General features: G+C 48.3%; 1 protein-coding gene across 4 annotated transcripts; it reads right to left on the bottom strand.

Moving 5' to 3' along the window:
- On the bottom strand, positions 1–26,715 carry LOC134564044 (interferon-induced very large GTPase 1-like). Of its 4 annotated transcripts, none has more exons than XM_063422645.1 (3): positions 26,632–26,715; positions 23,782–23,972; positions 1–9,091 (listed from the first exon to the last, which is right to left on the bottom strand). In XM_063422645.1, the coding sequence occupies exon 3, from the start codon at positions 9,087–9,089 to the stop codon at positions 1,788–1,790; it is 7,302 nt and encodes a 2,433-aa protein (XP_063278715.1). In that variant the 5' UTR covers positions 9,090–9,091; positions 23,782–23,972; positions 26,632–26,715; the 3' UTR covers positions 1–1,787. The 4 variants fall into 4 exon arrangements, with proteins under 4 accessions (XP_063278715.1, XP_063278706.1, XP_063278729.1 ...); XM_063422636.1 differs by lacking the exon at positions 26,632–26,715 and adding an exon at positions 25,310–25,446; XM_063422659.1 differs by lacking the exons at positions 23,782–23,972; positions 26,632–26,715 and adding an exon at positions 25,310–25,422.
- Between the last annotated feature and the right edge of the window lie 933 nt (positions 26,716–27,648).

Genomic DNA, 27,648 nt, shown 5'->3' with positions numbered 1-27,648 from the left:
TTAAGGGATAGGTGTAATTTACTATAATGCAAAACTGCCAAGAATCACAAAAGGATGAGCTCAGCGATGCACATAATCATTACGAGAAAAGATTACATACAGTGATTAAGAAAGATATATCACCAGTTACCCCAAGACTTTACCATCCTCCAGATCAGCTGGGAAGCCCCTGTCACAGCAAAGGACTGGACAGCCCCTCTTGGTAGCTGGGAATTACTGTGACGTGTCCAACTGCAGGCAACGAGGGTTCCGACCTCACTGTGACAGGGTCCTGTTCTTATATTGTTCAGTAAGCAAGGTGACATCACTTGCAGTGCAGGAACATGTGCGTTCATTCTCCTCTTGGGTTCCTCCCAAAGCCTGGCCGGGGCTGAAGGGGGAACCAAGGGAGTTGTCTTTGATCCTACACCCCCAGACAAGGCCAGATGTCGCATTTCACAGTCTTGTCTGATTTCTAAATACGGCGAGGTAATTGCATGTTTCACTAATAAGCACATTCATAGATCATATGGCTAATGATGCTTTGTTAATGACCTGATGCGTTTATAATATGACTAATAATACTTCCCTAATGAGCAGATATGTATAACATTTGGTGGGAAGGTTCATCCACAGCTCAACTTCGGCTCAGGGCCTAATGTTCAGGCCTCAGGCAGGGCCTGTTGTTCAGGCCTTAGGAATCCACCCAGAGCCAGCCCCTGTCCCCTGCCTGTCTGCAGCACACAGAGCTCGAGTCACCCCCAGCTGTGGCTCCCCTGAACACAAAGGAGACACAGAGCAGCGCTGTCCAAATCCACTCCTTTATTAGCAGAGCCTGCAGGGGATGAGGCTGGAGCAGCCCTTCAGCCAGCTCTCCAGGAGGGCTTGGCCCTCGCATTGCCAGCGGGGTTGCAGCACCTGCACAGCAAAAGCCCCCACAGCTCCCTGGGGCAGAGCCAGCTGGTGCCACCTTCTCCAGAGCACGGCTCCGGTGCCACCAGCCTGCCTGGACAGCTCCAGCACTGCCCCAGAGCTGCTGCAGAAGGTGCTGGCAGACAGGATTCTCCACATGGGGCATTCCAAAGGCTTTTGTTGGGCACCAAGGAAAAGGGCAGGAGCAGCTACTGCTGGGGCTGAGGACTGGAGGGAAGGAGGAGCTGCTGCCCTGGATGGAGACAAGGCACCTCAGAGACAGGGAGTGAAAGCACCGCCTGAGCCCCATGGTGGTTGTGTTACTGCTTTCCTAAGTTTCTCTCCTGCTGGGAGATAGGCCTCTGTTGATCCAGGAGGCTTCAGTCAGGGAGGGAAGGATGACACCCAAAAGCCAAGCAGAACAGCTTGCATCCAGCATGGAGCTGGCCTCAGGTCCCACGGCCCTTTCTCTGAGCAGGACACCTCCTTGCTGCAGGATAAACTGTCTTTGGGGCACTGTCCCTTCTTGTCTCACAGCAGCTGATCCAAAGGGTGCTTGGAGTGCTGCCTTTGCCCTTGCCCTGGCCCTTGGGCTCAGGCGTGGCCACGAAGCTGATCACCCCAAGGAGGGGGTTTGGTTTGGCTCTAGGACAAAGCAGAGGGAAATGTTTATAGCAAGAAGGCAAGAGGATTCTGGCTTTGTCATGAAGCAAGGGGGTTACTAAGAGACAGCCACAGTAACACACCTTATTTCAACAAATTTGGAAGCAATTGGATACCATTGTCTTCATTGCGCTTGAGAGCATCATCATCAGAACTGCATTTTGTGGAGAGCCTCATACAAAGTTCTCCTAAGCTGCAAATCTGTTGTGGTTCTTCCTTCCCATGGATGTGGCCTAATGCTTGTCCAGCTCGGAGAGTACATCTTGCTTGGTGATCCTCTGCCACGCCTCAGGGATTTCTCCTTTGCCCTGAAATTTCCCATTGTACAAAGCTTCCAGCTGCGTCCTGAAATGAGACACAAACCATTTCCAGTACGCCTGCATGGAGGAATCAGGAAGAATTTTCCAAGTGGAAAAACGGGTTCCAGCATCACGGTATGTCTTGTAGGGGATATATTTACTGTCAGCAACTCTGAAGAAGCTATCACTTGCAACAAGACTGGAACAAATATCAATGACCAGATGGTCTGTCCCATCCCACTTGGCTCCCACAAAAGCTCGTGGGCGATGGAAGACCAGCTGATGGTCTCCATCATGTCCCTGCGTGGTGTTTGTGCAGACAGCCCCACAAAAGGGACACTGTTCCCAGCACCCTGAAAAATGCTCTGCCAGGATGGTGTGAGGCTGCCTTGAAAACGAGTTCATATCAGCACCAGCAAATTCTTTCATGAGCCTGTCCCTCATGTCATCCACAGCTTCTGCCATGGCACTGCTCAGGAACTCAATGTCTTTGACCTCCTGGTGCTCAAGGCCCTTCAGGTCACTTCTGGGCAAGCTGATCACCTCTGTCAGTTCCCTGCAAAATTCATCCAGCCAAAGAGAAATTTTGTCTTCTCTGTCTTTTCTGTCTTTGACAATTTGGGTTGATAAAGCAACAGCTGACAGGATGTTTCCATAGAGACGATTAAGGGAGGACTCTAAAAACTTCTCCAGACTCTTGCTCCCATCTAAACAGTGACTCTTCACTCGTCTCTCAATGTAAGTCTCACAAAAATCTTTTGGAAACTTAAGGTACTGCTTGAAATCCTCGAAATTTTCGTGTTCTGCCAGGTATCTCAGGATGCAAACTTCCAGATTGGCTCTGTTGCCCTGGAAATCTGGGAGTTTGCCCTGCATGTCCTCAGCAATGGCTTTAGCTGTCCTCTCATAGACTGCCCGGCGAAGAGCCGGTTCAATCTTGTCACAAAGGAAACCAGCAAAATTTGTGATGGAAGTGGCTCCTTGGCAGGCAATCTGGAAACATTGGAAGAAATCTTCTCTCTTGCTCCTCAGGTACACGACTGGGTCATTTGCCTTTTGGAATGCTTCGTGCATGGCTTTAAACCTTTCTGCTGCCATTTTGCACAGATACAGAGACAAATCCATGCTGTACTCTCTGTTAAAAGTACATTTTGCATTGCTGGGGACAGAGTTCACACCTTTCTGTACTTCATTGAGTATTTCATGGATAAAATTTGGACTGTAATCACGTTTCTCCTGCTCTTTCTTATCAATATTTGCTATCACACCCGCTATGATCTTGTCTGTGATGTGCTGCAAGTTGATCACGTCACCATCAGAAATCCTCCTAGTGGTGACACCAAAATTCTTTTTTTTCATGACATGTTTCTCTTTGTCAAAAGAAAATCCTCTGCCTTTGGGAAATGATCTGATCTGTTCATGGAAACCTGGCTCCTTAAAGTGCTCTAGAAGGACATCTTCAATTTGTGCATCGATATCCACCTGTTCTGGAGGACGAGCAGCACGGGAGACTTCAGCGATCCACTCGTTCCAGACAAAAACAAAGTGGTCTCTCAGTTCTCTCTCACTGAGGCTCCTCCCTTTCAGAGGCATAGCCAGCTCTCTACTCCTTCTCAGGAGCTCATCTTCATATTCCAACTTCTTTGCATCCAGTTTCTTCTGCTCCTTCTGTAGCTCAATAAGATAATCACATTTCTTCTTTGTTTCATAAAGAAGAGTCTCTTTTAGTTCTTTCAGCTTCAGCTCTGTGCTTGATTTCCACTGCACAAGTATCTCACAGTCTTTGTCTTCCTTGAAATACTTTTCCACTTCTTTCTCAATGGCATCACTTGTCTCTTGCACCCGCCCTTCAAGCTCTTCTCGGGGGACATTCTGCAAGTCCCCATTCCGAATTTTGTTGTCCAGTCTCATCTGTACATCTAAGATGTGACTCCTCAGCCTCCAGGTCCACTGACTAAAGGCACTTTCCAGTTTCCTGTAGGCAGCAATCTCCAGGGAATTCTTGAAGCTGAAAACAAAGTTTTCATTCAGCAAAGCATTCCAGAGGTCACCAATACGAACTTTCAGGCTCGACAGCCTCAAAATGCTGCGCTGTGACTGGTCCTTGGCAGCCTGGAAGATTTTGCTCTTGAGCTGCTGGACGTTCTGGCTGTAGGTGGGGTTGGGTGGTGCCATGGGGGGGTTTCCTTCCCACAGGTGAGCAAAATACTGAATGTGGGTCTTCACATCAAAGCCAATGACATCACTGAAGGAGGAGATGTCACAGTATTCCTGCTGAGCTGCTACCACGGTCATTTCATCCAGCTTTTCCTGCAAACGCCTTTGTCCTTCCATGTTCTGCTCCTTGGCAGTTGCTTCTCCCACGTTTTGGTGGACAAAGAGGCAGCTTGGGGAAAGATTGACTTTCTTCATCCTCAGGAAAGCCTGCACAGCAATCTGGAGAACATCTTGCATTTCGGATGGATTTTCTCCAAAGACATTGATCACAGTCATGTTGCCAACACCAATGACAAAGGTGGCCAGCTCGTTGTCATGGCTCAGGGACTGTTTATTGGCCATCTCAATTGCACGAAGTCCCTCTGTGTCAACCACCAGCACAAAATCAAAGCCCAGGTCTTGCTGCAGCTCCTCGCCCACTGGGATGAGCTGCATAAAGGCTCCGCGGGTGCATCTCCCCGCGCTGACGTTGAACTGCAGACCAAACATGGCATTCAGCAGGGTGGACTTGCCCGTGCTCTGGATGCCAAGCACAGAGAGCACAAACACTCGTTTGTCCCCCAGCCTCTCAATTAAGCTGTCAAAGATTGCTTTCACCCAGCGCAAGGGCAGGTAAGAAGCATCCCCATCCATCAGCTCCACGGGATATCCCAAAACCATCAGCTCTGCTGCAGTTTCTGGCAGTTTTACAAAACTCTCAGTCTTGGAGTTCATTAGTTCCTTGGAGTTCATTAGGGCTTCATAAATCTGCCCTACCTCTCTCAGAAGGTGCTCCAGGCCAATGGATGAATCGTTGAGTTCATCGGAGACGGAATCCAGCTGATTCTGCAACTCGGCATTCACACTGGTTTTTTCCTGGCTTTTCTTTCCTGCCTGGATTTCAGACCATAACCTGTGATATTCTCTCCTCAGTTCTTCAAGGGGACCGCAGGACAGCTCATCCATCAAGACCTTCATCCATTGCAGGAAGTATTTCTTGGTATCTGCTGGCTGGGTCTGGAGAAAGCCAAGGAAGGATTTCATCAGTGAGTTGAGAGGGAAAGCTTTCTCCACTTGCTTTCTTCTTATTGCTTTCTTCTCATCTTCAATTTGGCTGCGATGATGCTCAATGCTCTTGTCCCCCTTCTCCTGCAAGCGAGTGAGTTCTTTGTCCTTTTTGCACCACTCATTCCACAGTTTTCCTTGAAGCGGCAGCAGCTGGGATTTGATCTCAGACAGCTTCTCTTTCTTCAGAAGGTCCACCAGCTCCTTTGCCTTTGCTTTGGCTGTCACACACGCCTGTTGATCTGCATCCACTACGAATCCATGCTGGCGAGCTTTGTCCACACAGGCATCCAGGCTGAAATCTACATTAGACCCTTCTAGGAGTTTCCCTATTGTCTTTGTTAGCTGTTCTATCAGTTCTGCTTCGTTTCTGTTTTTCATCCCTATTTTTATTTTTTTAGTGTTTCTGCCAGCTGCAACGTTCTCTTTTTCTGTGAGAAGACAAATCAAAGGACTTTGTGACTGCCACAGGCCCTGCAGAAGCTTTTCCCCTCTATTATCCATGTGCTCTGAATTGGTTATGAGAGCCACATTGACAGAAGATATCTCCTGCAGGAACTGCAGCTGTGCTCCGTGATCCCTGGCGTCTCCATGCAGGTTACAGAAAGCCACGCAGCACTCAAAGGTGTCATCAGGGCTTCCACGCGGGCAGTACCAGGCGATCTCCACCATCCCTTCCATCAGCAAACGCTCCCTGGTGCTGCCTCTGCAGTGGCGGTGGAAGAAAGTGTCGTGTTTGCGTCTGCTCAGCAGAGCGTTCAGGAGCTGCGACTTGGAAGAGGAGGCTGAGCTGCCAATGCGGAAGAAGGACACGATGGGTGTCTGTGCCTGAAAGATGAGTTTGTTGTTGTAACCTTTTGCTCCAGCCTGCTTTCCTGACTTTTCCACCTCTTTCCAGCTCCTTTGGATTTGGCTGAGGGCGTAGAGCGGGAACTCAATGCGTGAAGTGCACGGGTTGGGCACCAGCAGGGGCAGGGCCAGTTGGCAGAACGCCAGCTTGGTTGCAAGGGTCTGTCTCAGGAAGTCATCAGCACAATGGAAAATGGCCATCTGCAGGTCCATGGGGTGCACATGGCCATCCCTGCTTGCACATTCGGGGACTGCTTCCTTCAAATCATCAAGAAAGTTTTCAAAGGAGTCTGACGGCTCATCCTCTTGCTCTGCAGTTTCTGGCACAGGGGCAGGTCCTGGGTTGCTCTCATCCCACCAAGTCAGGTACCTCACCTGGTAATCCACGATTAACAGTTTTTGCAAGAAGTAACCTGGCAGTTCTGTGTCCTGGCTGGGCTGGCTGTCCTGCAGAGATGTCTTGCAGATGGTGTGGAAATCTCCCATCCCCATTTTTCTTGGATAGTGACTTTCAAGCCCAAGGCGCTTGAGCAACTGGAGGAACTCCTGGTTTACAATGGCTTCATTTGCTTTGGATTGGCTTCTGTCTAACTTGGATTGGGACTGACTGGGTGGCTCAGTGGTTGCAAAAGTGTCTTCCAGGTCTCTGAGTATGTTCTCCCTCTTCTGTTGATCCCATTTCTCATCCAAGCTCCCACTAATCAAGGAATTCAAGTCCCGTTCCAGCCTTTCCCAGTCTTCGTCTCCTCTGTGCTTTTGAAGGAGATTCTTTATCTGTGTGGACCACAAGCCTTTCATGTGATCTTCCATGAAAACTAAACGCTCCCTCTTCTGCTTAGGGGACAGCTCTTGACTTTCTGGTGTCACAGTCAGACCCGTCAGCAGAAGGGAGGCCTCAGCTCTGTCGGCATCTTGCTTCTTCAGGTTCACGTACTTCTCATGTGCCGCTTCCATTTCCTTGGCCATGTACTGAATTTCTGGGTGTCCAAGGAGGTGCTGGAAAGTGCTGCTTTCCACCTGGTACCCTGTGCTTGTTGCAATCAAGAGCACCAACAGTTCCATCTCCTTCTGAGCCCATTCCTGGAGAGACTGGAGTAAGGAATGGATGGCGAGGCTGCTGCTCAGTGTGGCTTTTTTCTTTGCTTCATGAATGGCAGAAGCAGAGCTCCCTGGTGCGTAGGTGACAGCATGGATGTGCTCCTTCATTTGCTGCAGGGTTTTGATGAGCTCTCCAACCTCTGAGACTTTGGGAGATCTGGGAAGTGGGTGCTCAGTCTGGAAGATCCATTCCATAATGAAGGAAGTCTCAGGGAAGTCCTTGACAGAGTAGATATGAGGATCCAGGAGGCTTCTCAACATGACCTTGATAGAGCTGGTGTTTTTTGGAGGTGACTCTTGGCAGCTCCGCACGGTGTTCACCAGGAAGTCCTGCAGGGCTTTGTCCGACAGGCACACCTTGATCCACACACTGGGGTTCCTGGTTTTTGCATTCAGATCATCTTTTAGCTCCATCAGCATCAGCAGCTTCCTTTCATCCACCGTCACCTCCCAGGTCTTCACAGTCTCCATGAAATTTCTCGCTTCTTGCACTGCAATTTCGATTTCCTTCCCAACAATGGTGCCAACACTCTGACTGGTCAGCTCTTTGTACGCAGCCCTGAGGGCTCTGCTCATCTGACCAACAGACTTAAAATCCCCGCTGTGATTGTACAGGATGACGTCCCACACTGGGATCAGCTCAGACCCACGGTCGATAACGCACCATGTTCTGTTATCTGACATGAGCCCCATTTTCCACTGAGGAAGAGAAGCTGTGTCTGGGGGGCCCCCTGTGCTGACCACACAGAGCTGAATTGCTGTTTGGGAACTCTCTCTGGCTCTCCCCAGGACAGAAGCCTGTGAGCTGGATATGGAAACACCCAGGGCCGCCGCAGCAATTGCCAGGAAGCTACCCCAGCTCTTCCTGACAAGGCCGTTCAGTGCTCCAGACGTTTGTCGCTTCATCTCTTCCTGCTGCTCATCTCGGAATCCTTCTGTTGATGCCTTCCACCAGAATATTCCCCCAAAGTGGAGCGGACCCTGGTTTATGTGGGACCCAAACCTGCTGAAGAACCTCTCACATGTATTCAGCAGGAGCACCTTGTCTTCCTGAATGAAGCTCAAAAGCTGCTCCATGTCTTGCAGCTCCTTCAGAGCCGCATCTGAGAGGCGAAGCTGATGCCTTTGGAAGTAGCAGGAGGCCAGAGGGATGTACTGGTACATGGTGGTACAAAAGTAGCTCTGCTCAGAGCGGGATTGGTGGGTGTCCTGTGAGGGGCTGATCTTATCAACACCTGCTCCCAGAATAATCCCCCAGAACAAGGCTTTGGCAGAAACGCTCATGCTGAACCCCAGCTGCTCCATGGACTTGGTGAAAGTGGATTCTGCTGCAGAGGAGGAGAACTCCTTCTTCCCAAGCAGCGATTCCTGCTCCGGACCGGTGAGCTGGAATCCCTCAGGAACCCTGAGGAGCGGCTCTCGCTTTGCCAGCACATCTTCAGGTCTGCTGCTTCTGTAGATGCCCTGCAGGGCCAGTCCCCCCGATGCCCGCTGCAGCAGCTCTGTGTCAGGGATGCTCTCCATTGTGACTGCTGACAACTCCTGCTGCTCCAGCTGCTTCTGGATGCTCTCCAGCATATCTGCCAAGGGTTTCTTTGGTGGTGGCCAGAACTCTTTGGGAATCTCCATGGCTTGCCACAGAGTCTCTGCTTTCTTCCTCACAGCATCCTGGTTGTCACTGTGACTGTTGAGCATTTCTGTCAGATCGTTCAGGGCTTGTTTGGCCACTTCTTGTCTTTGCTTTATCTTCTCCAAGTGCTCCTTCTGCACGTCTTTGGTGGTTGTTTTCTCATCTGGTATTTTCAGGAGTTTCTGGAGTGCCTTTTTCTCCCAGGGGTGCCGTACTTCACACCCCAACCTGTTGTAGTCTTTATATTGCAGATGTTGCAGGGCTTCTCTGCTCTTGATTCCCAGGATCTGCATCACCTTGGGCAGCCAGTATCCAGCATCCAGTCCTTCCTTCTCTAATTCCTCTGCCAGGAGCTGTGCCTTTGCATCCCTCTCTTGTGTGTCCTGCTGCAAAGCCATGTCTGTGGAGGAAGAAAAGAGACTTTCCCTGAGGTGCTGTCAGAGGCCCCAGACTCCTGCCACAGGCTCTGCAGCAGCTGCAGCCCCGGGGGTTGCTCCCACCTGGCTGGTGGAGCCCAGCCTGGGATGGCACAAGAGCCAGGGTCTCCTTCCCAGCACTCTGGATGTGCCTGTTCCTTTCCTGTTTGGAGGATCAACCCTGAAGCTGAGGGTGTATCCTAGAGACAGCAAAGACACACAGAAACACAAACAGACACAGGCAGACAGAGAAATACATATACACAGAGAGAGACACAGACAAACAGACAGACACACAGACACACACACAGGCATACACACACACACACTGACACAAACACAGACACACACAGACTCACTCAGCGACACTGCCTGCCCTGGACAAGGTTCTGCCTTCACCATCGCCCGCATCCTCCCAGCAGAGCTCCTCAATCCAGACGTGCATACAGCCAGGGACATTCCTGGCTCCCTCGAGAACTGGCACAGCCCCTGTGCCCATCCAACAGCCCTGCCTGCATCCTGCACCCCCTGCACAGCCCCACACCTGCCCTGCTCGCTGCCTGACCCAGCCTGCTGCTCCCAGCACCCAGAGGCAGCGCTCACACGCTCTCCCCATGGGCACCCCACACTCCCCAGACACACTCCCCCCATGCCCAGCACAACCACACGGGCTCTGAGCTGCGCTCCTGCTCCAGCTGCCAGCACATCCCTCACTTGTCCCACCTTGTCCCTGCCCACAGCTGTGCCCGGGGCATCCTGAGGGCCCATCAGGAGTGACTGCAGACTTTGAGAGCCCACTCTTATCAGTGCCCTCTGTGACCTGCTGCTCATTAGCGCAGAGGGCTCTTCAGCCAAGTGCCCATTGGTGGCCATCTCAGCCACAGCCACCACAGAGCCACTGAGATTAAAATCCCTGGTGACAGGAGGAAAAGTGTCAGCAAACCTTCAGCCCTGGGTTTGAGGGGAGCAGATTTCAAGCTGCTCAGGGCAAGTTACAGAGAGCCCCTGGGAAACGTCTCTGGAAGGTGCTGGGGTTCTGTCTTGGGGATGGTTCTTATCCCAGAGCCAGTTTGGCTTTGGGTTTGGTTTGTGTCTGGAGTTGCCACAGTTCCCTCCCACCCCAACTCAGGAATATCACGATGGGTGAAGGGTGGCCCAGGATTGTGTGTGGGGTTGGGGGCCAGGGGCTGCTCTTCCTTCCAGCAGGGGTGAGCAACACAGGGGCCATGCAGCGCAGTGGGTCTGACTTGAGATCCTGCTGCCCTATGGGGTTTTTTTCCTTTTTTCACCTCCTGTTTTTTTCTTGCTTCAGCACTGAGACCAGGGCTTGCCAACTTGCTTCTCTGCTCCTCTGCTGCTTGGGAGCCCAGAGCTGGTGTGTGCTGTGCTGAGACCTGGGAGCATCCCCACCCCCACCAGGCCCCACCTCAGGCCCAGCCACCACCGGTGAGCTGTTGTTATAAATAACTTTGTAGTTATTGTCTTTCACTGTTATTGACTTTTGTAAATTATTTTGATATAGTACATCTTATAATTTCTTCTAAACTTCTTTTGATATAGTACAATTTGTCAGCCTTTTATAGCTAATACCCTAATCCCTGTGTAGATGATATATCTTAGAGTGATGAATATATATTCTAGTTTAAGCTTCTGCCAAATATTAAAATAGAGGATCTGTACTGTGTATTATAACATTAACTTTTGCAGAAGTAGTTATAGTTGTGAAATAATAACTGATGTCTTCATTTCTCTGACTGACAATAGGGAAATAGTGGATGTTTGTAGGACTACAGCTAGAGACCCGAGCTGGGAGCACTGCTCAGCTCATGACAGAAGTGCATATGTAAGCATTAGTAGGCTGCAAGCCTTCGCAACAGAAAGCAGAACTTTTAGAAAGGAATGCAGATGATAACGGTGTGCCTGGTACGATACATGCTTAGCAAGCAGAACCTGTAGCAGGAGCAGGATGACTTATATCATAAGGTAGAGCTATCTCAAACTGGGCCTCAGACCAGGCCTCAGGCCTGGGCCTAGTAGGCCTCGTACATCCAACATACATAGTACCAGATAAGGTTATCTGGTATTGGGAATGTGTTAAGGTAGGAGTGCTAATAGCATAGAACAGTTACTGGGAAGACACGGTGGCTGCCTTAAACTGCAGTAGCTTACATACTTCTTTACTCTCGCTGCCTATCAGAATGCACCTGCTAACTGTAAACTACTCTCTCTGTATATAACCCGCCATCTCGGGAAATAAACCGGAGTACGTGCTTATAACCATAGTGGTTGGACTCATGCTACTCTAGCCCCCGGTCTACCAGGCCTCAGCTTCAAATGGCGCCTGAACAGCGACTGAGTCTGGTTTAGTAGCTTGAATGCAATCAGCTTAAATGCGATTAGCTTGAATGCGATTAGCTTGAATGCGAGAAGCTTAAATGCGAAAAGCCCCCGTTTGGTTTTAGGAAGCGAGTGCGTTGCTTGCGGGCCCCTATCCTGAAATACGCGGGGCAGGCCGGGGAGCGTGTGCCGATTGGATTGTTCGGAAAGGATACAGTGCCACCCACTGTCAGCGGAGAGAAGGTAAGAGCGGCAGGCGCGGATGGATACACAAGTTTACAAACAAATGGACCAAGATTTTATAGCTGCCGTGCAGCTCTTGGCGTCCATTGTCTCGAAACGAGGCGAAAGAATTAAAGACTCTAATATAAATCAGTTGACCCAATGGGCTCAGAAGAAAGGGAAATTACATCAGCCCTCACTTTTGTTTAGCGAGACAGGATGGAAGGAAAAAGGAAAATTAATATGGGACATACTAGTTTTACAAGGAAAAAGAGCAAAGATTCGTTCAGGGTTAAGCGTAATTTGGAAAAAAGCAATAAATACCTTCCAAATATTTGCTGCAAAATGCAAAGCTGCAATTTTAGCCGTGGAAAAGACGTCTCCCTGTCCCTCTGATTCAGCAGTGTCCCTCTCCAAGCCAAAAGAGATAAAAAAGCTGTCTAAAATAATGAGGCTCTTTGGTCTGCATTGCGTACATTCCGTGCATTCCAAGAGTGAGAACACAGCTTCCCTTTGTTCGTCCCTGGCCGGCCATGCGGGCAGAGGGCAGGAAATGCCTTCTCCAGCTCCCAAGCAGAATGAAAGCAACCAGGAAGGGGCTTGGCCACCAGACCCCAGGGGCGGTGCGAAAGACGAGAAGGCAGGCAGGGCCGAAGGCGGAGCAGGGAGGGCGCAAGTGATGCAGCAAGGAGGCGGATCTCAGGGCGGCGCTGGAAGCAGGGCGGTGTTAGATTCCTCCTCACAGGAAAAGGAGCTGACGTCATCACGTGATCACAACAGAGATGGCTGCGTCTATGTCAGCCCCCAAGAAACTGGACCCAGCTCGATTGAAAGCTCCCGCACCCCTGCAGTCTGCATCAATGAAATCTGTCACTCTATCACTACTTCTCAACACGGGTGTGAGCAATTCTACTATAAATCAACTGCACTGGCCGACAGACTGGGCTCTGAGATCTCCTTACCCCCCTTCAGTGAGTGCAGAGCCTGTCAGTATCGTCTTTGAAGACAAGCAAAGCATCGTAACTCGACCCTATGTCATGCCAATGCCCAAAGAGCTTCCAGGATTGTTAGGCAGAGATAGTGAAAACATACAACAAGTGGACATTGCAAGAAAACACCAGAAAAAGAAAAAGCGGTCATCTGTTCCTCTGTTGTAAAGAAATCCATCATTGTGTGAGAAATGCAATGTGAAAAAGATACATCCTATCAGGAAAAAGATAAAGTAAAAAATGAAATAGAGATGAGTTTTTAGCTAGTTATTAACTCCATGTAAGGATGAGTTGTTTCTACATTTTGATGTTGTTAAAATTGATTTTTGTGTGATTTAATTTGAGTTTGAGTTAACTATTGTTAAACATATAATTTTAATGTTTGTTTTTAAGATTTGGACCCTGATAAGTTTAAGTTAAGTTTAAGTTTATATCTAAGTTTTAAGAAGTTTAATTAGTAATGAATTTATCTTGGTTTGCTACATATATAGATTTTATAATGAGAGACTTACTTATGTTAGATTTAAGAGTTAGTTAATTTAAAGAGTGTTTTATAATGTATAAAAAGTATGGTTGTTCAATTTGTAAGGTACATGGAAAATAGTCATTAGTGCCCTTTTGAGTGAATGGCCTGAGAGAATCTGTTTTTATGACCCCTCCTTGGCAGGTTGAGGCAGTGACCAGTGGGTCATTTCTCAAAGAGTTTGTGCTGGCTTAGCCTAGGAGAGCATGTCCTGCGCTGCAGCGATGGGGCAGCACAGTAGTGTGCCTCAGGAGATGAGTTTCAGAGCCTGAGGGCTGTGGTGGTATGTTTTGTTCAGTGATGGTACTAGTGAGAGAGCTGAGAGCCGTGACGTCCCCATGCCTGACAGAATGGGACAAAGGTAGGGGGCCTTAGCCAGTGGGACTTTTCAGTCAGTGTGAATTTTGAGGGGGTCAAGACAGGTCATAATAGAGGGAACTTGAATTCAGGGCCATGAAGGCCCAGCCTTCTGCTGAGCAAAATCATGTGGCACAAGTTCTCTCAAGCTGAGTGACCTTCTCCCAGGTTCACCTTAGAGGGGTCTGGCATAGACAGTGTGGACAGGTGTAGGCACACACGGGACACATGCATTGTTCTCTACAACCCCTGGATGTGACAAATGCTGCTCCTCAAAGCATGCTTCTGCCTCCTTATAATCTTCACCTAGAGCTCTGTATCTAGATACCAAAGGACGTCTGTTTTAGACTGGCCAGAAAACAATAGCATATAACCATAAAAAGACTGAGAGGGAAAGGAAGGAAACAGTTTTAACTGAAATGATGATGGTAGAACATTGATAAAGAAGATTTAAAATGATACAATTTTATTGTTAGTTGTGAATTGTTCTAGTGTATGAGAGTTTTAAAATATAATTCGTTGACATGTTAAGTATATAAATTAGTAGTACTTGTAAGTTGATGTTATAGCTAAGTTTTTATACTTTGTCACTTGTTTAAAAAAGTTTTCTGACAAGCATTTGTTATTTTAAATGATTCTATTTATTTTTAGCCATTTAAATATTTCATAAATGTTATTAACAGATGTTGCTGTATTAGTAAGTGTAAGTTAGAATTTTTATTAGGTTTCATTTTAAGTATTTCCTTTATGCAAGGATATTATAGCAGTTTGTTGTATTTTAGGCATTTTGTGTTTATGGTTGTTAGAGATTGTCTTTAAAAGATATACTAAAGAACATCACTACAACTTAAGGTTTGAGTTCTGGCCAAACTCTAATTTTAACTTGGACGGATGTTGTTTGTTAACGAAGCCCAGAGGTTTCTGCTCCAAAAATAATATGCAAGTTATCTTAACTTGACAATTTGATCCGATTAAAATGACAGCTGAATCAGCTTTGAAGTGAAACTTGTTATCCCTGCCCGGGCAAAGGATATCAAGATCCCACTAAAGAAAAGCGTTTCAGCAGTTTGCAGTCTCTGGGGTGATAGCAGAAATGATTTGATAATCACTTTTCACTTTCATTAGTATGTAGAACTTCTGTTCTGTTCCCTTGCCTTTGAAAATGCTAATTCACATACCAGGTCTGTTTTAGGTTCTCTTCTGTAAACTGTAGAATCAATGAGATACTAACGAAAGCTGCCAAAGCTGAGCCAGACAAGGAGACAGCAACACAGACGCATCATTGCAGCTGCGTTGACAGAAGTAACCCTGGCTACCCAGTAACAACAGAGAAGTCTGCAGCCATGATACATCATCAGGCAGTGAAGAAGAAAAAGAGACTACAGATGATCTTGAGATTTTATATTCAGAATCTGAGTATGAATGAATGGCAAGGACTGTATACTGTGTTTTTAGCTTTTTGCTTTTAATGGCTAAGCTCTTGGGGTTTTTTCTGGGTAACTCAGGTAGTGCTTTGCTTGTAACAGTATATGCAAAAATAGCCAGCCGTGTCACAGACCCAGTTTGGATAGCTCTAAAGAAAAGAGGGGATTTGTAGCAGGAGCAGGATGACTTATATCATAAGGTAGAGCTATCTCAAACTGGGCCTCAGACCAGGCCTCAGGCCTGGGCCTAGTAGGCCTCGTATGTCCAACATACGTAGTACCAGATAAGGTTATCTGGTATTGGGAATGTGTTAAGGTAGGAGTGCTAATAGCATAGAACAGTTACTGGGAAGACACGGTGGCTGCCTTAAACTGCAATAGCTTACATACTTCTGTACTCTCACTGCCTATCAGAATGCACCTGCTAACTGTAAACGACTCTCTCTGTATATAACCCGCCATCTCGGGAAATAAACCGGAGTACGTGCTTATAACCATAGTGGTTGGACTCACGGTACTCTAGCCCCGGTCTACCAGGCCTCAGCTTCAAGAACCTATGTAAGACAGAAAGTACCTGTCTTGGTTAGTACAAGGCATGAGTTAAGCAATATTACTTGGCAATGTTACTTGTTATAGAATGAAAAGGTATAGAAACTCAGCTAGGCATATCAATAAATGGCTTCATGTGTGCAACCCATGGAGTCCACATCTTTTCTGTCAATCACCATCAAATGGTGCCCCGTGTGAGCTGCAATAATTGCCTAGTTGAGCAACAGATGAGGAGCCCTGCAGAACAAAGTGCTGCTGAAAGAAGAAGGAACTTTGCCGGCGGGCAAAGAACCCCTCCGGGATATAGGAGGTGAGCTAACTCTCTGGGATATTGGAGGTTAGCCACTGCAGGGGACGATGGGTCAGGGAATGTCTGCCCAGGAAAAAAGTGGTTTTGAGTTTATGTATAGGCTGTTGTGACAACATGGTAAAACTTTACCCTCACATGACTTGAAAGTCTTATTACTATGGGTATTAGCTGAGATCCCTGAAGTCACCAAGTCCACCATCTTTACATCAGATCTGTGCGACAAAGAAGGAGTTAAGCTATGGGAAATAAAATGGCTGCAGAAATGCTACCCACGTGGAGGGTGAGTCTTGAGACCTTTAAAGGCTCAAGAGAATTCCCAGGATACAGAGACTGCCTGCTCTTCTTCCACAGCAGAATCTCAATGCCTTTAAAAATCTGAAGAAAATGCTGCTAAAAGTAAACAAACTGCTGCTTGCCTCTTCTTTACGGTGGAATGTAATAAATCCTTACATGCTGAAGAGGCTGCATCTCCATCTCCCTCACCACACCAAACTCAGTCCCAGCACTGTCTCCTGAGAGGGGAAGGGAAGGGGGGCCCTTCACGCTTGGTTGAAACTTTCACTGCTGGCTATGGTCCAGAAGACAGCGAAGAAAGCAACCATGATGGTCTGGAGGAGGAGCCCTTTGATCCTGGACCCATTGACCCTGACAAAGAACCCAATTTATATCCCTCCCACCCTCATGACAATTGAGTGCGCTTAAAACAACAAGCATCAAGAGAAGGAGATCTTGACATTGCGGAATGACTTGTGGCACTGGTCATTTATACAGGGACTAGAAAGCAAGTTGCCTATTGGGAACAGCTATATTTCTCGGAAACTGTGGAGCTCTGGCAAGCAACTATAAAGCACGGTATCGGCTCACCGCATTCTGTAAACTTGCTGGATTCTGTGTTTGCTGCCCACACAATGACTCCATATGATTTAAAAACTCTTGCTCAGCTGCTGTTGTCTCCCATGCAATACAGCTGTCTCACTTCCTCACAGTAGTTACCATTGTTAAAGTAACCCCAAAAACACACAGTTAGGGTGTGATAGCCATGTATCCATGTGCCTGCCTTCCAGAGAAAGTGAAAAATCCATGAATTCCTCACCTTATTAACCCACAAAATAAACTGGATAACAGCCACAGTAGCCTTAGTTATAGGGCCCATGTTTAGATAAGGGCCTGCAAATGTCAGAAACACAGCCACAACCACATGCCACCCAAACCAAGGAAAGCTAGACTACATGATGCTGTCCAACGAGGCCTCTATATCTAGTACACAAGAACCGAAGTCACCCAAGACCTGTTATTCCTTTCCCTCAGTGCCATCGTGCCCCACGTTGGGCACCGAATTCTGTCTTCATTTGGAAAGACAGGTATCTGTTAGGGGAAAACTGGGGTTTCCCTTGGAATGGAGAATGTAAAAAACCCTCCCTCCAAATTATTACTATTTTGCAATTAGGGGCTTTCAGGCAAAAAAATATGGGAATAGGAATAACAGTTCTTTACTAGGAATATTTAAAAAAAATACAAATGGAGTAGTACCAAAAAAACCAAAAACCAAACAATCAAACAAACAAAAGTCCTAGAAAACCCTGACAGAGGCAGAGATACAACCTGACACCCTGTTGTCAGGGTGTTGGAAGCAGTGCAAATAAGTCCTCCTGGACTAACAGATGTTGTTCTGTGAAGTAGAGATGATCCTGTAGAAAAAAGGGCCCAGTGCTGGCAAGATGGGTCTAGTCTTCCTCCGAGAATTCAGTAGAAAACCAGCTAAATTGCTGTTTGGGATTGCAGGTTTTATGCTAGTGGAAAGGCTTTTGCTCCTCCCACTGAGTGGAGAATCTCACAATGGAATGAAGTGACATTATCAATCATGTGAGAGGCCTTCAATGGCCCATTCACAGGTGACGCCCCTCGGAGCAGGGTGGAGGAAGAGATAAGAAGGCACTGCCTTATCTGGTGTTATCAGTTGTCCCATTAACAGAAGGCATCTGCCCTCTTTCCACCCCTAGTGTTACAAGAGATAAAGTACAATATCCTACAACTGGTTTCAACAGATGAAAATAGAATACACATTTTTGGTTAAATTTTTCAAACCAAGACAACAGCTTGTGGGAGAAGGAGTGGGAGAAGGGTCTGCAAAATATTCTTTTGACTTACATGGGTCACGCTAATCAGGCCCTGGCAGCCCTTACGATCAGGCGGCTTATGGGAATGGGACCATATGCAGATCCTGCTGCCCAGGTGTGAGATTGCCCAAGGGAAGACCTTGATGGAGCTCCAGACACAGCTCGCCAAGCCTTTCTTGAGGTCCCAGATGCCAAAACACCTCAGGAAGCGTTCACAACCATTGTCCAGGGACCCCAAGAGCCAAAATACATGCAGTTTATTGACCACTGTGAACAAGCATTAGAATGCCAGGTTGATAATGCAGACGCCCATAAAATTTTGCTTTTAAAACTCGCTGTTGAAAATGCAAACACAGACTGTAAAAAACTCCTTAAGTCCCTGCCTAACCAAGAACAAAGTATTATTGAAATGGTTGAAGCATACAACCGTATTGGGACAATAGAACATCAATATGAGGCCATGGCTGCAGCTTTTGCAGCTGCCAAGGGCACTTTTGGAACTCCAACAGTTTGCTATGGCTCTAGTAAACCTGGCCACCTTAAAAAAGACTGCTTTGCTCAGAAGGGAGCTAAGCCAAAAATCCCTGATGTATGTCCATGGTGTTGTAAGGGTCGTCATTTTGCTAACCAGTGTCATTCTAAGTATGATTCTGAAGGTCGCCCCATCCAGGGAAACCAGAGCCAGAGCGCGGGCCAGCACCACACTCCAACACAAATGTCTCACCTGCCAACACAGATGCTGCCACCGCAGATGCCATCCCCACAAGTGCAGCCACTGAGAATGCCCAGCAGAGGACCACCTCAAGTCTTTGCCCAGCAACTGCAGGGAGCGTCAGACTGGACCTGGCAACTTCAATCACAGGAATGTTGCTTGACTCTTCTGTTCATTTACTCCCTACAGGAATTTTGGCCCACCAGGACGCCAGACAAGTGCTTTACTGGTGGGAAGGTCTCCAACTACCCTTTTAGGGCTTTTTGTCCTGGAGTTATAGACTCAGACTCTGTAGGAGAAATAAAAATCATAGCTTGGACCCCCTTTCCACCCTGTACTGTTCCTCAAGGTACACGCATTGCAGAATTGATTCCCTTCTCACACAACTTGTCACCCCCTTCTACAGAGCGTAACACAAGGGTGGGAGGATTTGGCTCCACAGGAACCCCACAAATATTATGGGTGCAAGAAATTTCTGAGAAGCGTCCCACTTGCAAATGTACCCTGTTGTTACAGAGACCGCAGGTGACACTCACTGGTATTTTAGATACGGAGGCGGATGAGAGCATTGTCTCTCAAGCCAAGTGGCTCCCCACTTGGCCCCTCGCAGAAGTACTCCAAACCCTCACTGGGAGTGGAGGGAGCAGTTGTATTTACCAAAGTGTGCACCTAATTCAGATGTCAGGACCTGAAGGTCACATAGCCTCTGTAAAGCCCTTTGTTTTGCCAGTGCCCATGGTGTTATGCGGACGAGATGTATTTTCTTAATGGGGACTCAAAATTCAATCTGATTATTAATAGGGGCCATTGTGGCACATGACACCCTGAAATTAACCTGGAAAACTGAGACACCTTGCTGGGTGGATCAATGGCCCCTTCTTTTCCCTAAATTACACACACTTACTCACCTCGTTCAGGAACAACTTCAAAAGGGATGTATAGTCCCCTCTACCAGTCCCTGGAACTCACCTGTGTTTTGTTATTAAAAAACAAACTGGCAAGTGCCACTTGCTCCAAGATCTCCGCAAAATTAACAATGCTGTAGAGGATATGGGAGCCCTTCAGCCTGGTCTCCCATCCCCAACCATGATCCCTCGAGATTGACATTTGACAGTCACTGACTTGGAAAACTGCTTTTTTGACATTCCTTTACATCCTGATGATGCACCTAAATTTGCCTTTTCTGTTCCTAGCATTAACATGCAAGCGCCCTTCCAGAGGTATCACTGGGTAGTTTTACCCCAGGGGATGAAATGCTCCCCCTCAATTACCCAGGGGTTTGTTGCCCAAATCGCACTTCATGAGCTGCAAGATCGACTTATTCCAGACATAGCTGGTCTGGCCTTTTCTACAGCAGGCTGGAAGACCAAGAAGCAGCCAAGTGACAGATTCAGAGGACCTGCAGAGTGCTTAACCTATTGTTACCACAATATAGCAGCAATAATGTTTATGATATAACACAGACATTACATTATCCTTGTATTCAGGCAGAAAGAGTAGCATGGTGTCAGGCACATAATTTTGGCTGCCGCCCAGAAGTGATGACTGTTTGCTTACGGTGTAAGATACAAATTACTCGTAGAATCACATACATTGCTAGCATTTTGTGTTATTATTGCTATCACCAGATTACCACTTCATTTACTCCATTTGCATTTATTAGAGAGCAGCTAGGACCCAAGGTTCTTCGACAGCATCTCTCTGGTCCTACGCATTAACAGGAATTTGATTTACAGGGATTTTTGCAGAGAATAGAATCTACAGACAAACGTGCTTCAGTCTTTGCTGTATACAATCAAACAAGGGATAACTTGATTGTTAAATTGTGGGATTGGCAAGGTATAATTAGAACAAGATGTGGAGAATTCAGACATTAGCCCTTCTATGTCTGTGGATTCTCGACAAAGGAGAGGTGGCTGCAATGCCACCCCTTCCAGAACGTAATGTGTGGCTTACACTAGCTCAAGCCTTAAATGAATCCACATTGTGCCTGTCTATGACCACCCCCAGTGATCCTTTCCAGACTTGCTTAATAGCCATACCTTTGGGAAAAAGTGAATGGGATGTTTTATGTAATAAAACAATGCACAGGGATTGTACTGCCCCAGGTCGAATTGAGCCAGTATGGTGGTGCAATGATGAGTATTCATCTGAGGTGCAGAAAGAATAATACACCAACCAAGAGGTATTTTCCTAATGATAGATGGTTAGGGTTACAGAAGGTTTCTGATTTTTTTTTTTCTGTCCCTACCACCTCAAGAATTGGATATTTTTGGATCCATGCACGCCTTTGCATGTTTTTTTTTAAATCATACCACTGGACCTTTTGCTAACAAAAGGTTTGACCTTGATGTTTCAGGCATGGGAATTTATGCCAATGCTTCTGCCTGGTGTAATCATACCCCTCCTCAGCCAATTACACCTGAAGTTGTTTCGATTGGTTTAATAGACAATATATTTTTGATATGTGGAAATAGAGCCTGGAAAGGAATACCAGGAAGGGCAATAGGAGGTCCTTGCACTTTTGGCCAACTAACCATGTTTCACTCTTTTTGGGGCAACATGCCTTCTCTACATAAATTAGTGCAAGGAAAATGTAACACACACACGTATAGCCCAGATTGTGATGATAATGTTGAATCCTGGAACCTCGGAGCCCAAGTGTTTGCCTCAATCACTCCAGCTATAGGCATGGCACATGCATTAAAAACCTTAAATAACCTTGGCTGTTGGCTTGCAAAATAAACTATTGCGACCAGTTCTGCTTTAACAGGATTATTAACAGACGTTGACAGTGTGAGGCATGCCACACTGCAAAACAGGGCCACAATAGATTTCTTGCTTTTATCTCATGGACATGGTTGCGAGGACTTTGAAGGCTTATGCTGCAAGAACCTTTCTGACAACTCTTTATCTATCCATGCTAACATACAAGCCTTTTGAGACAGTGTAACCGAATAAAAGGCAGTAGATGATAATGATTGGCTTGGGCATATACTTGGAGGATGGAGGCTTACTGGCTGGCTTAAACATTTAGCTAAAACACAAAATTCTATTTTAGCCATATTATTGTTTATGATGATTTGCTTGCCATGTGTTTTGCAATGTCTGCAGCGACTGATTGATAAATCTACAAAGAAAATCCTGCTGGTGGAACAGAAAGGGGGAGATGTAGGAATACAGCTAGAGAGCTGAGCTGGGAGCACTGCTCAGCTCATGACAGAAGTGGATATGTTAGCATGAGTAGGCCACAAGCCTTAGCAACAGAAAGCAGAACTTTGAGAAAGGAATGCAGATGATAATGGTGTGCCTGGTACGATACATGCTTAGCAAGCAGAACCTATGTAAGACAGAAAGTACCTGTATTAATTCATTAGTTAGTGCAAGGCATGAGTTAAGCAGTATTACTTGGCAATGTTACTTGTTAGATAATGAAAAGGTATAGAAACTCAGCTAGGCATATCAATAAATGGCTTCATGTGTGCAACCCATGGAGTCCACGTCTCTTCCGTCAATCGCCGTCAAATGTTGATTGAAAGTGCTTGTAAAAACGGCTAGAACGTCTCTATGATAAGATAACACTGAAAAAACCCCAGGCAAATAACACCAAAAGAGAAAAAAATAATCCACCTCGACCCTTCAGCTGTCAATACCTGTCAAACCACAGAAGGGGGCCTCGTGAGGAAATAAAATACAAGACTCTCAAAATCACACCTGCATTTTGGCAGGTACAATAACAAGATGAGTTCAAGGGTTGAACTAAGCTAAAGAATTCCCAGAACATGTAAACTCAAAGGAATGTTTAAATATGTATAATCTTAATGAATATGCATTTGACCAATGCAATGAGAAAGTATATAAGATTTGTTATATTTAACTGTGTGCCTTCTGGTAGTTGGCCAGAAAACCCAGCTGTGGATACTGTCCCTTTTATCCCTTATTAAACTTTTATTTAAAGAGAGAGCTTTGTCTATCACACTGTGCAAAGGAGTGACCCCCAGCCTAGCCCCTGCTGCTTCTTCCACTGCTTTGGGTTTTTTGCTGCACTTGGATTCCCCACCCCAGCTCTGCAGTGGTGCTGAGCGGCTGCTCCCCATGGGCTGTGCAGGAGAAGCCAACTCTCCTCTCCCCTGGCCCAGAGCTGCCATTGCTGGCCAAAAGGCAGCTGAGCTCGCTCCACAGCGCCCCCTGCAGCCGTGGAGGAATCATCGCACCCGCCCTGCCCGGCCGGGAGCCACCAGCGCCCCTGCTGGCTGTGCCCGGAACTGCACCGAAGGGGGGGTGCCTGACAGGTGAGACAAGGCTGGGATTGGGTTTCTGGCTTTGTTCATTACTGCTGCTGGTGTTTGTTTCTCCTGGTATATATGTGTATAAATACTCTAGTAAATACCTGTTATTCCTTTTCCCTTATCTTTGCTTGAAAGACCCATAATTTCAAAGTTATAATATAATGGAGACGAGGGGGTCATATTCTGCATTCCAGGAAGGTTCACGCCTTCCTTGGCAGACACCTGCTGTTTAAACCAGTCCTGGTCCATCACTGCCAGTCACTTTTTATTGAAAATCCCCTGAAGGACAAGGCAATCATGGGTCACAGCCACTACAGACTCAAGAGGAAAGTCCTGCTTGTCATCCAGAATTTCCTTTCACAACACATTAACCCATGGAGTTGATCAAGGACAGCCAGTTAATGTGAGCTTTTTGGATTTCAGGAAAGCTTTTGATCCTGCCTCTCCCAGGAATCCAGTGTATCCCTTCCACCACAGACCATTACATCATTCCATGATTCTTACCCTAACAGACCTGGCACTTTCATTGGACACCTGCCTTGAAGCCTTTGGGGTTTTTGACACTGTCACACAACCCTGAAAATTGTCTCAGTAGCAGTTCAGCCTCAGTTCACTTGGATACTGCACAGATTTATTTCTTGAAAAAAAAAAAAAATCCTTCTGAGCATTCAGCTTCCATCCCACCAAACCCACAACACTCTTACCAGCACAGGGACTTGGACTCTGGTATAGATCCAAGGGCTCCTGCACCCTTCCAGAGCCTTCAGGGGCAGCTTTCTCTCAGGAATCCCTGCAGATTTGGGCAATCTGAGCAAGAGCTCTGGGCTCTGATTCCCCTCACCCACCTCACAGCAGATGCTCCTGTTGCTCCCAGCCTTGGATTTCCAGCAGACACCGACAGCCGAGGGCCCCAGCTCAGGGGACACCGCACAGCAGCAGTGGCAGGCCTGGGGCACACAGCAGGGTGTGGAGAAGAAGATGGGAAACACCTCAAGAGATCAGGAGGAAGAGCACCAGGACGGGAAGGCCTAAAATCCTAAAGGAGAAGAGCAGAGAGTCAGGAGAAGGCAACCTCTGAGCAGTGAGGATTCATTCCAGGGAGCACTGGAGGCCAACTCTCCTCCTCCACTAGGAAAGGCAGAAGCAGGAAAAGCCACTGGCTGAAGATAAGGGCAGTTCAGCAGCAAAGGAAAGCTGGGTGTGCTGGCAGAGCACAGGAGGGACTTCAGACACCAATTGTTTTCTTTGGGCACATGTCCAGCTGCTCCCAGGCCAGCAGAGCCTCAGTTCAGGATGGCTGCTCAGGAAAGAAACTGCTGGAGCTTGTCCACCTGAGCCACTTGTCCCAGCCCTGTCCCCTCCCAAATTTTCTCCCACCAGAGCACTGCCAGTGCTGTTTCAGTCTCAGGAGTCAGGGGCTGCCCTGGACAACATGAACTCCAGCCCAGCCACATCCTCAACCTGCCCCCAGGCACCCTTGGCAGTCCCTGCACGGCTTCCCATTTTCCTCAGGAATAGGGAAAAAGCCCTGTGTGACTGTGTCAGTGCCCGCAGAGAGACACTAAGCACATTCAGGGCATAACTCGGGATCGAGTTCCTCCTGGGAATCAAACGAGGGAAGCAACAAGGCGGGCAGCAGGACCTGCCATGGGAATGGCTGCACCCCGATTTACAGGAACAGCCCCCCGAGAGTGTTTTCCCCAGCCCTGCCCCAGAGAAAGGGACTGTTGGGGGTGCTGGTGCCTTTGAGAGACTGTCCCAGGAACCAGAGCGCTCTGGGTGCTGACGCTGAGACTGTTGAGGGTTGAATTTCACCCTCCCTGCATGGGGAGGAAAAGCAATGATCCCCCATGGCTCCTGCCTTCCGGGAGCGCAGCCATCCGGCCCCACCGCGGGGCTGGGGGTGCCCGGGCCGGGCAGGGTGGGCCCCGCCTGCGGGAGCGTTTCCCGGCCGGGCACGGGCTGGCGGCAGGGAAGGGGCTCCGCAAGGGATCTGTGCCCGGCCAGCCCCGCCGCCAGCTCTCGGGACAGGCTCTGCGCCTCTGCAGACTTCGCTCTGCCCCTCCATGCCCCCGCATCCCTCCTCCTTCCCTCGCCGCTCCGCTCCCACCCCTCTGACCCCGGCCCCTCTCCCAGCTCAGCCCCCGCAGCGCACACGGCTCCCCCGAGCTCCCCCAAAGCGGCTGCCAGCAAAGGCGGCTTCCTGCAGCCCACGGAGGAGCAGACACCGCCTCCGCTGCCCTCAGACCCCTCTTCTCCTGCCCTGCCATCTCCCCAGCCGTGCCAAAACAGCGGCAACAGGAGGCAGGAGAGCGACAAGATCCCGCTCGCTGCTGCTGCTGCCGGCCCCGCAGCTCATCCCCAGGGCCCTACCTTCTCCCTCGGTGCCCCGCAGCTCCTGGGATGGGAGAAGCCCAGCACAGCCCCTCTTTATGCCCTGGCTCTCCGGTGGGTGCGGCTTCCCTACTAATAGGGGCAGCGTGGTAATTCCCGTAAATGAGGCTTTTTACTGTAGCAGAGTGTGAAAGTGAAACCAGTCTTTTGGAGATAGCTTATTTCAATTGAAGGCAAATTTCCTCCCCAGCCGTGGTTTGAGTTCACTCACAGCTCTCTCAGCTCTTTGCACAGACCTTTGACGTTTTAAACTGCTGTGCTGGGACCTGGAGGGCAGGTGAGGCTCTCAGCCCTTCCTGGGGCTGCTGCTCCATCAGGAAAAGGAGCACAGGGAGCACTGCAGCATTGTTATAGATACATTTATGCAGAAACTCATCTTCCACAAGTTTCTTTACTGTTCCATCATGTAGAAGTTTGCTTCAGCAGGGATAAAATGGTAGTGTGATTGTGGTGGTGCATTCCCCCACCTCCCTCCTTTCCAGGCTGCAGTGTGAGCTGAGGAAATGCTTGTTAGGCCTTGAGAGCAGCACCTGGGCTCAGCTCTTCCTGAGCTTTTCAGAAACACTGTCTGCTCCCAGGAACTGCTAACAAGCTTCTGCTTTCCTTATGACCAGCCTTGGGAAATATTGCTCTGGCCTGAATGGCAAAGCATCCCTGTTCTCACACTTTTAGAGAAAGTGCCAAGCCAAACTCTGGCCAGGATGAAACATTGGTATGACTGAAGCCTGCTCTCTCGCGGTGCTGTTGATGCCTTAAATTTTACCTTTCATGATTTTCACATTCTGTGCTGCCTAGGTGTGTGCTTCTGAGCTTCCTATCAAGTGTTACTCAGCTCTCTTCACAGAGCAGAGAGACAAATCCTTTTCTTGCTGGAGACCAAGGACAAGAGTTACAAGTTTTCAGCCCCAAAAACACAAACAACAGTGGACTGAAGAGAGAAAACAAGAAGGATGGGACTTCATAATCTGAAGCTGTAAATGGACAATTAAACCTCAATAGGCAAATGGATCAAAACTTAAAAAGTGTGAGACCTCATGGTCTGGGGGTCCATTTTGTGACCATTTTGGGTGCACCTTGTGTGCCTGGTCAGGCTCTTTTACTGCCCACGGTGTACCCTTAAAGGCCTTTCAATAAGTATCTACTTTATTCTCCAGCTCTGTCCAGTCTCTGTTCCAGGTCAGCCTTCCCAAGGCATCACAATAAACAGCAGTCCAAAATGAGACCCTTTTGAGCTGTCCTGGAACCACAGTGGGCTGCCACCAGCCCTTTTCCAGCCCCACAGCTCATCCCCAGGGTCTGACCTTCTCTCTCTGTGCCCCACAGCTCCTGGGATGGGCGAAGTCCAGCCGAGATCACCCAGGACTGGCTTTTTGGGAGGAGCTGTTTTATCTTTTATGGGCACAGTGGGGGAGCACCCACTGCTTTCCTGTAAGTCATATGTTCTCACAGCAGTGTGAAAGTGAAACTGCTGCTGCCTGGTATGGGGTGAAATTTTTTTTTTGGTTAGAGGTGAAGTCAAGGATGTTGGAGTTCTTTTCCAACCTTAAGGATTCTATGACTCCATGAAAGGCAGCAGGAGCTGGGCAGAGCCTGGGGCTCCTGGCTGGAAACCACCCACCCTGCTCCCCTTAGCCTGGATCATGGAATCCCAGAACTGAATTGAATCCTCCTCTACAGGGAGGAACTCCTTCCCAAAATCTCATCCATCTCTGCCCTCTTGCAGTGGGAAGCCATTCCCTGTGTCCTGTCCCTCCACCACTTGTCCCCAGTCCCTCTCCAGGTCTCCTGGAACCCCTTTAGGCCCTGGCAGGGGCTCTGAGCTCTCCCTGGAGCCTTCTCCTCTCCAGGTGAGCACCCCCAGCTCTGAGGAGAGGAGGGATGGGGGAAGATGCTTCTTGGTGCCATCACATCAGCTCTGTGCTCTGAACAACCCAGGGACAGCAGAGACAACCTGCAAAGCCATCAGCCCCTGAGCTCGTGCAGGCTGGGGAGATTCCCTGGGCTGGAGCAGGGCCAAAAGAAGGAAGATGGGAAACAGGGAGCCCCAGCACAGCTCCTGCAGCCAGAGCCATCCTGCCAAACCCACAGAGCATCCATTAATAACACCCGGGGGACAATAAGGTCCAGTCCCTTGGCTCAGAGGTTGCCACCAGCAGCTCCCATCACATTTTCCAGCACAAGAGAGGGCACAGATGGTGCCAGCATCCAGGATCTGAGGTGCCAGGCCATGGGGCCAGGCTGCTCCCAAAATCTCCCTTTGCTTTTGGCATAGAAGAAACGCTGATGCTCTGCGGGGGTTTTCTTCCTCAGCACTGGCA

Source organism: Prinia subflava, chromosome 2 (assembly GCF_021018805.1).
Source record: "Prinia subflava isolate CZ2003 ecotype Zambia chromosome 2, Cam_Psub_1.2, whole genome shotgun sequence".
Taxonomy (NCBI): Eukaryota; Metazoa; Chordata; class Aves; order Passeriformes; family Cisticolidae; genus Prinia; species Prinia subflava.
Note: the sequence above shows the minus strand (reverse complement) of the source record. Positions and strands in the feature narration are given on the sequence as shown.

Coding starts and splice junctions, on each gene's coding strand:
- LOC134564044 (XM_063422645.1), bottom strand. CDS start 9,089: ATGGCTTTGCAGCAGGACACACAAGAGAGGGATGCAAAGGCACAGCTC.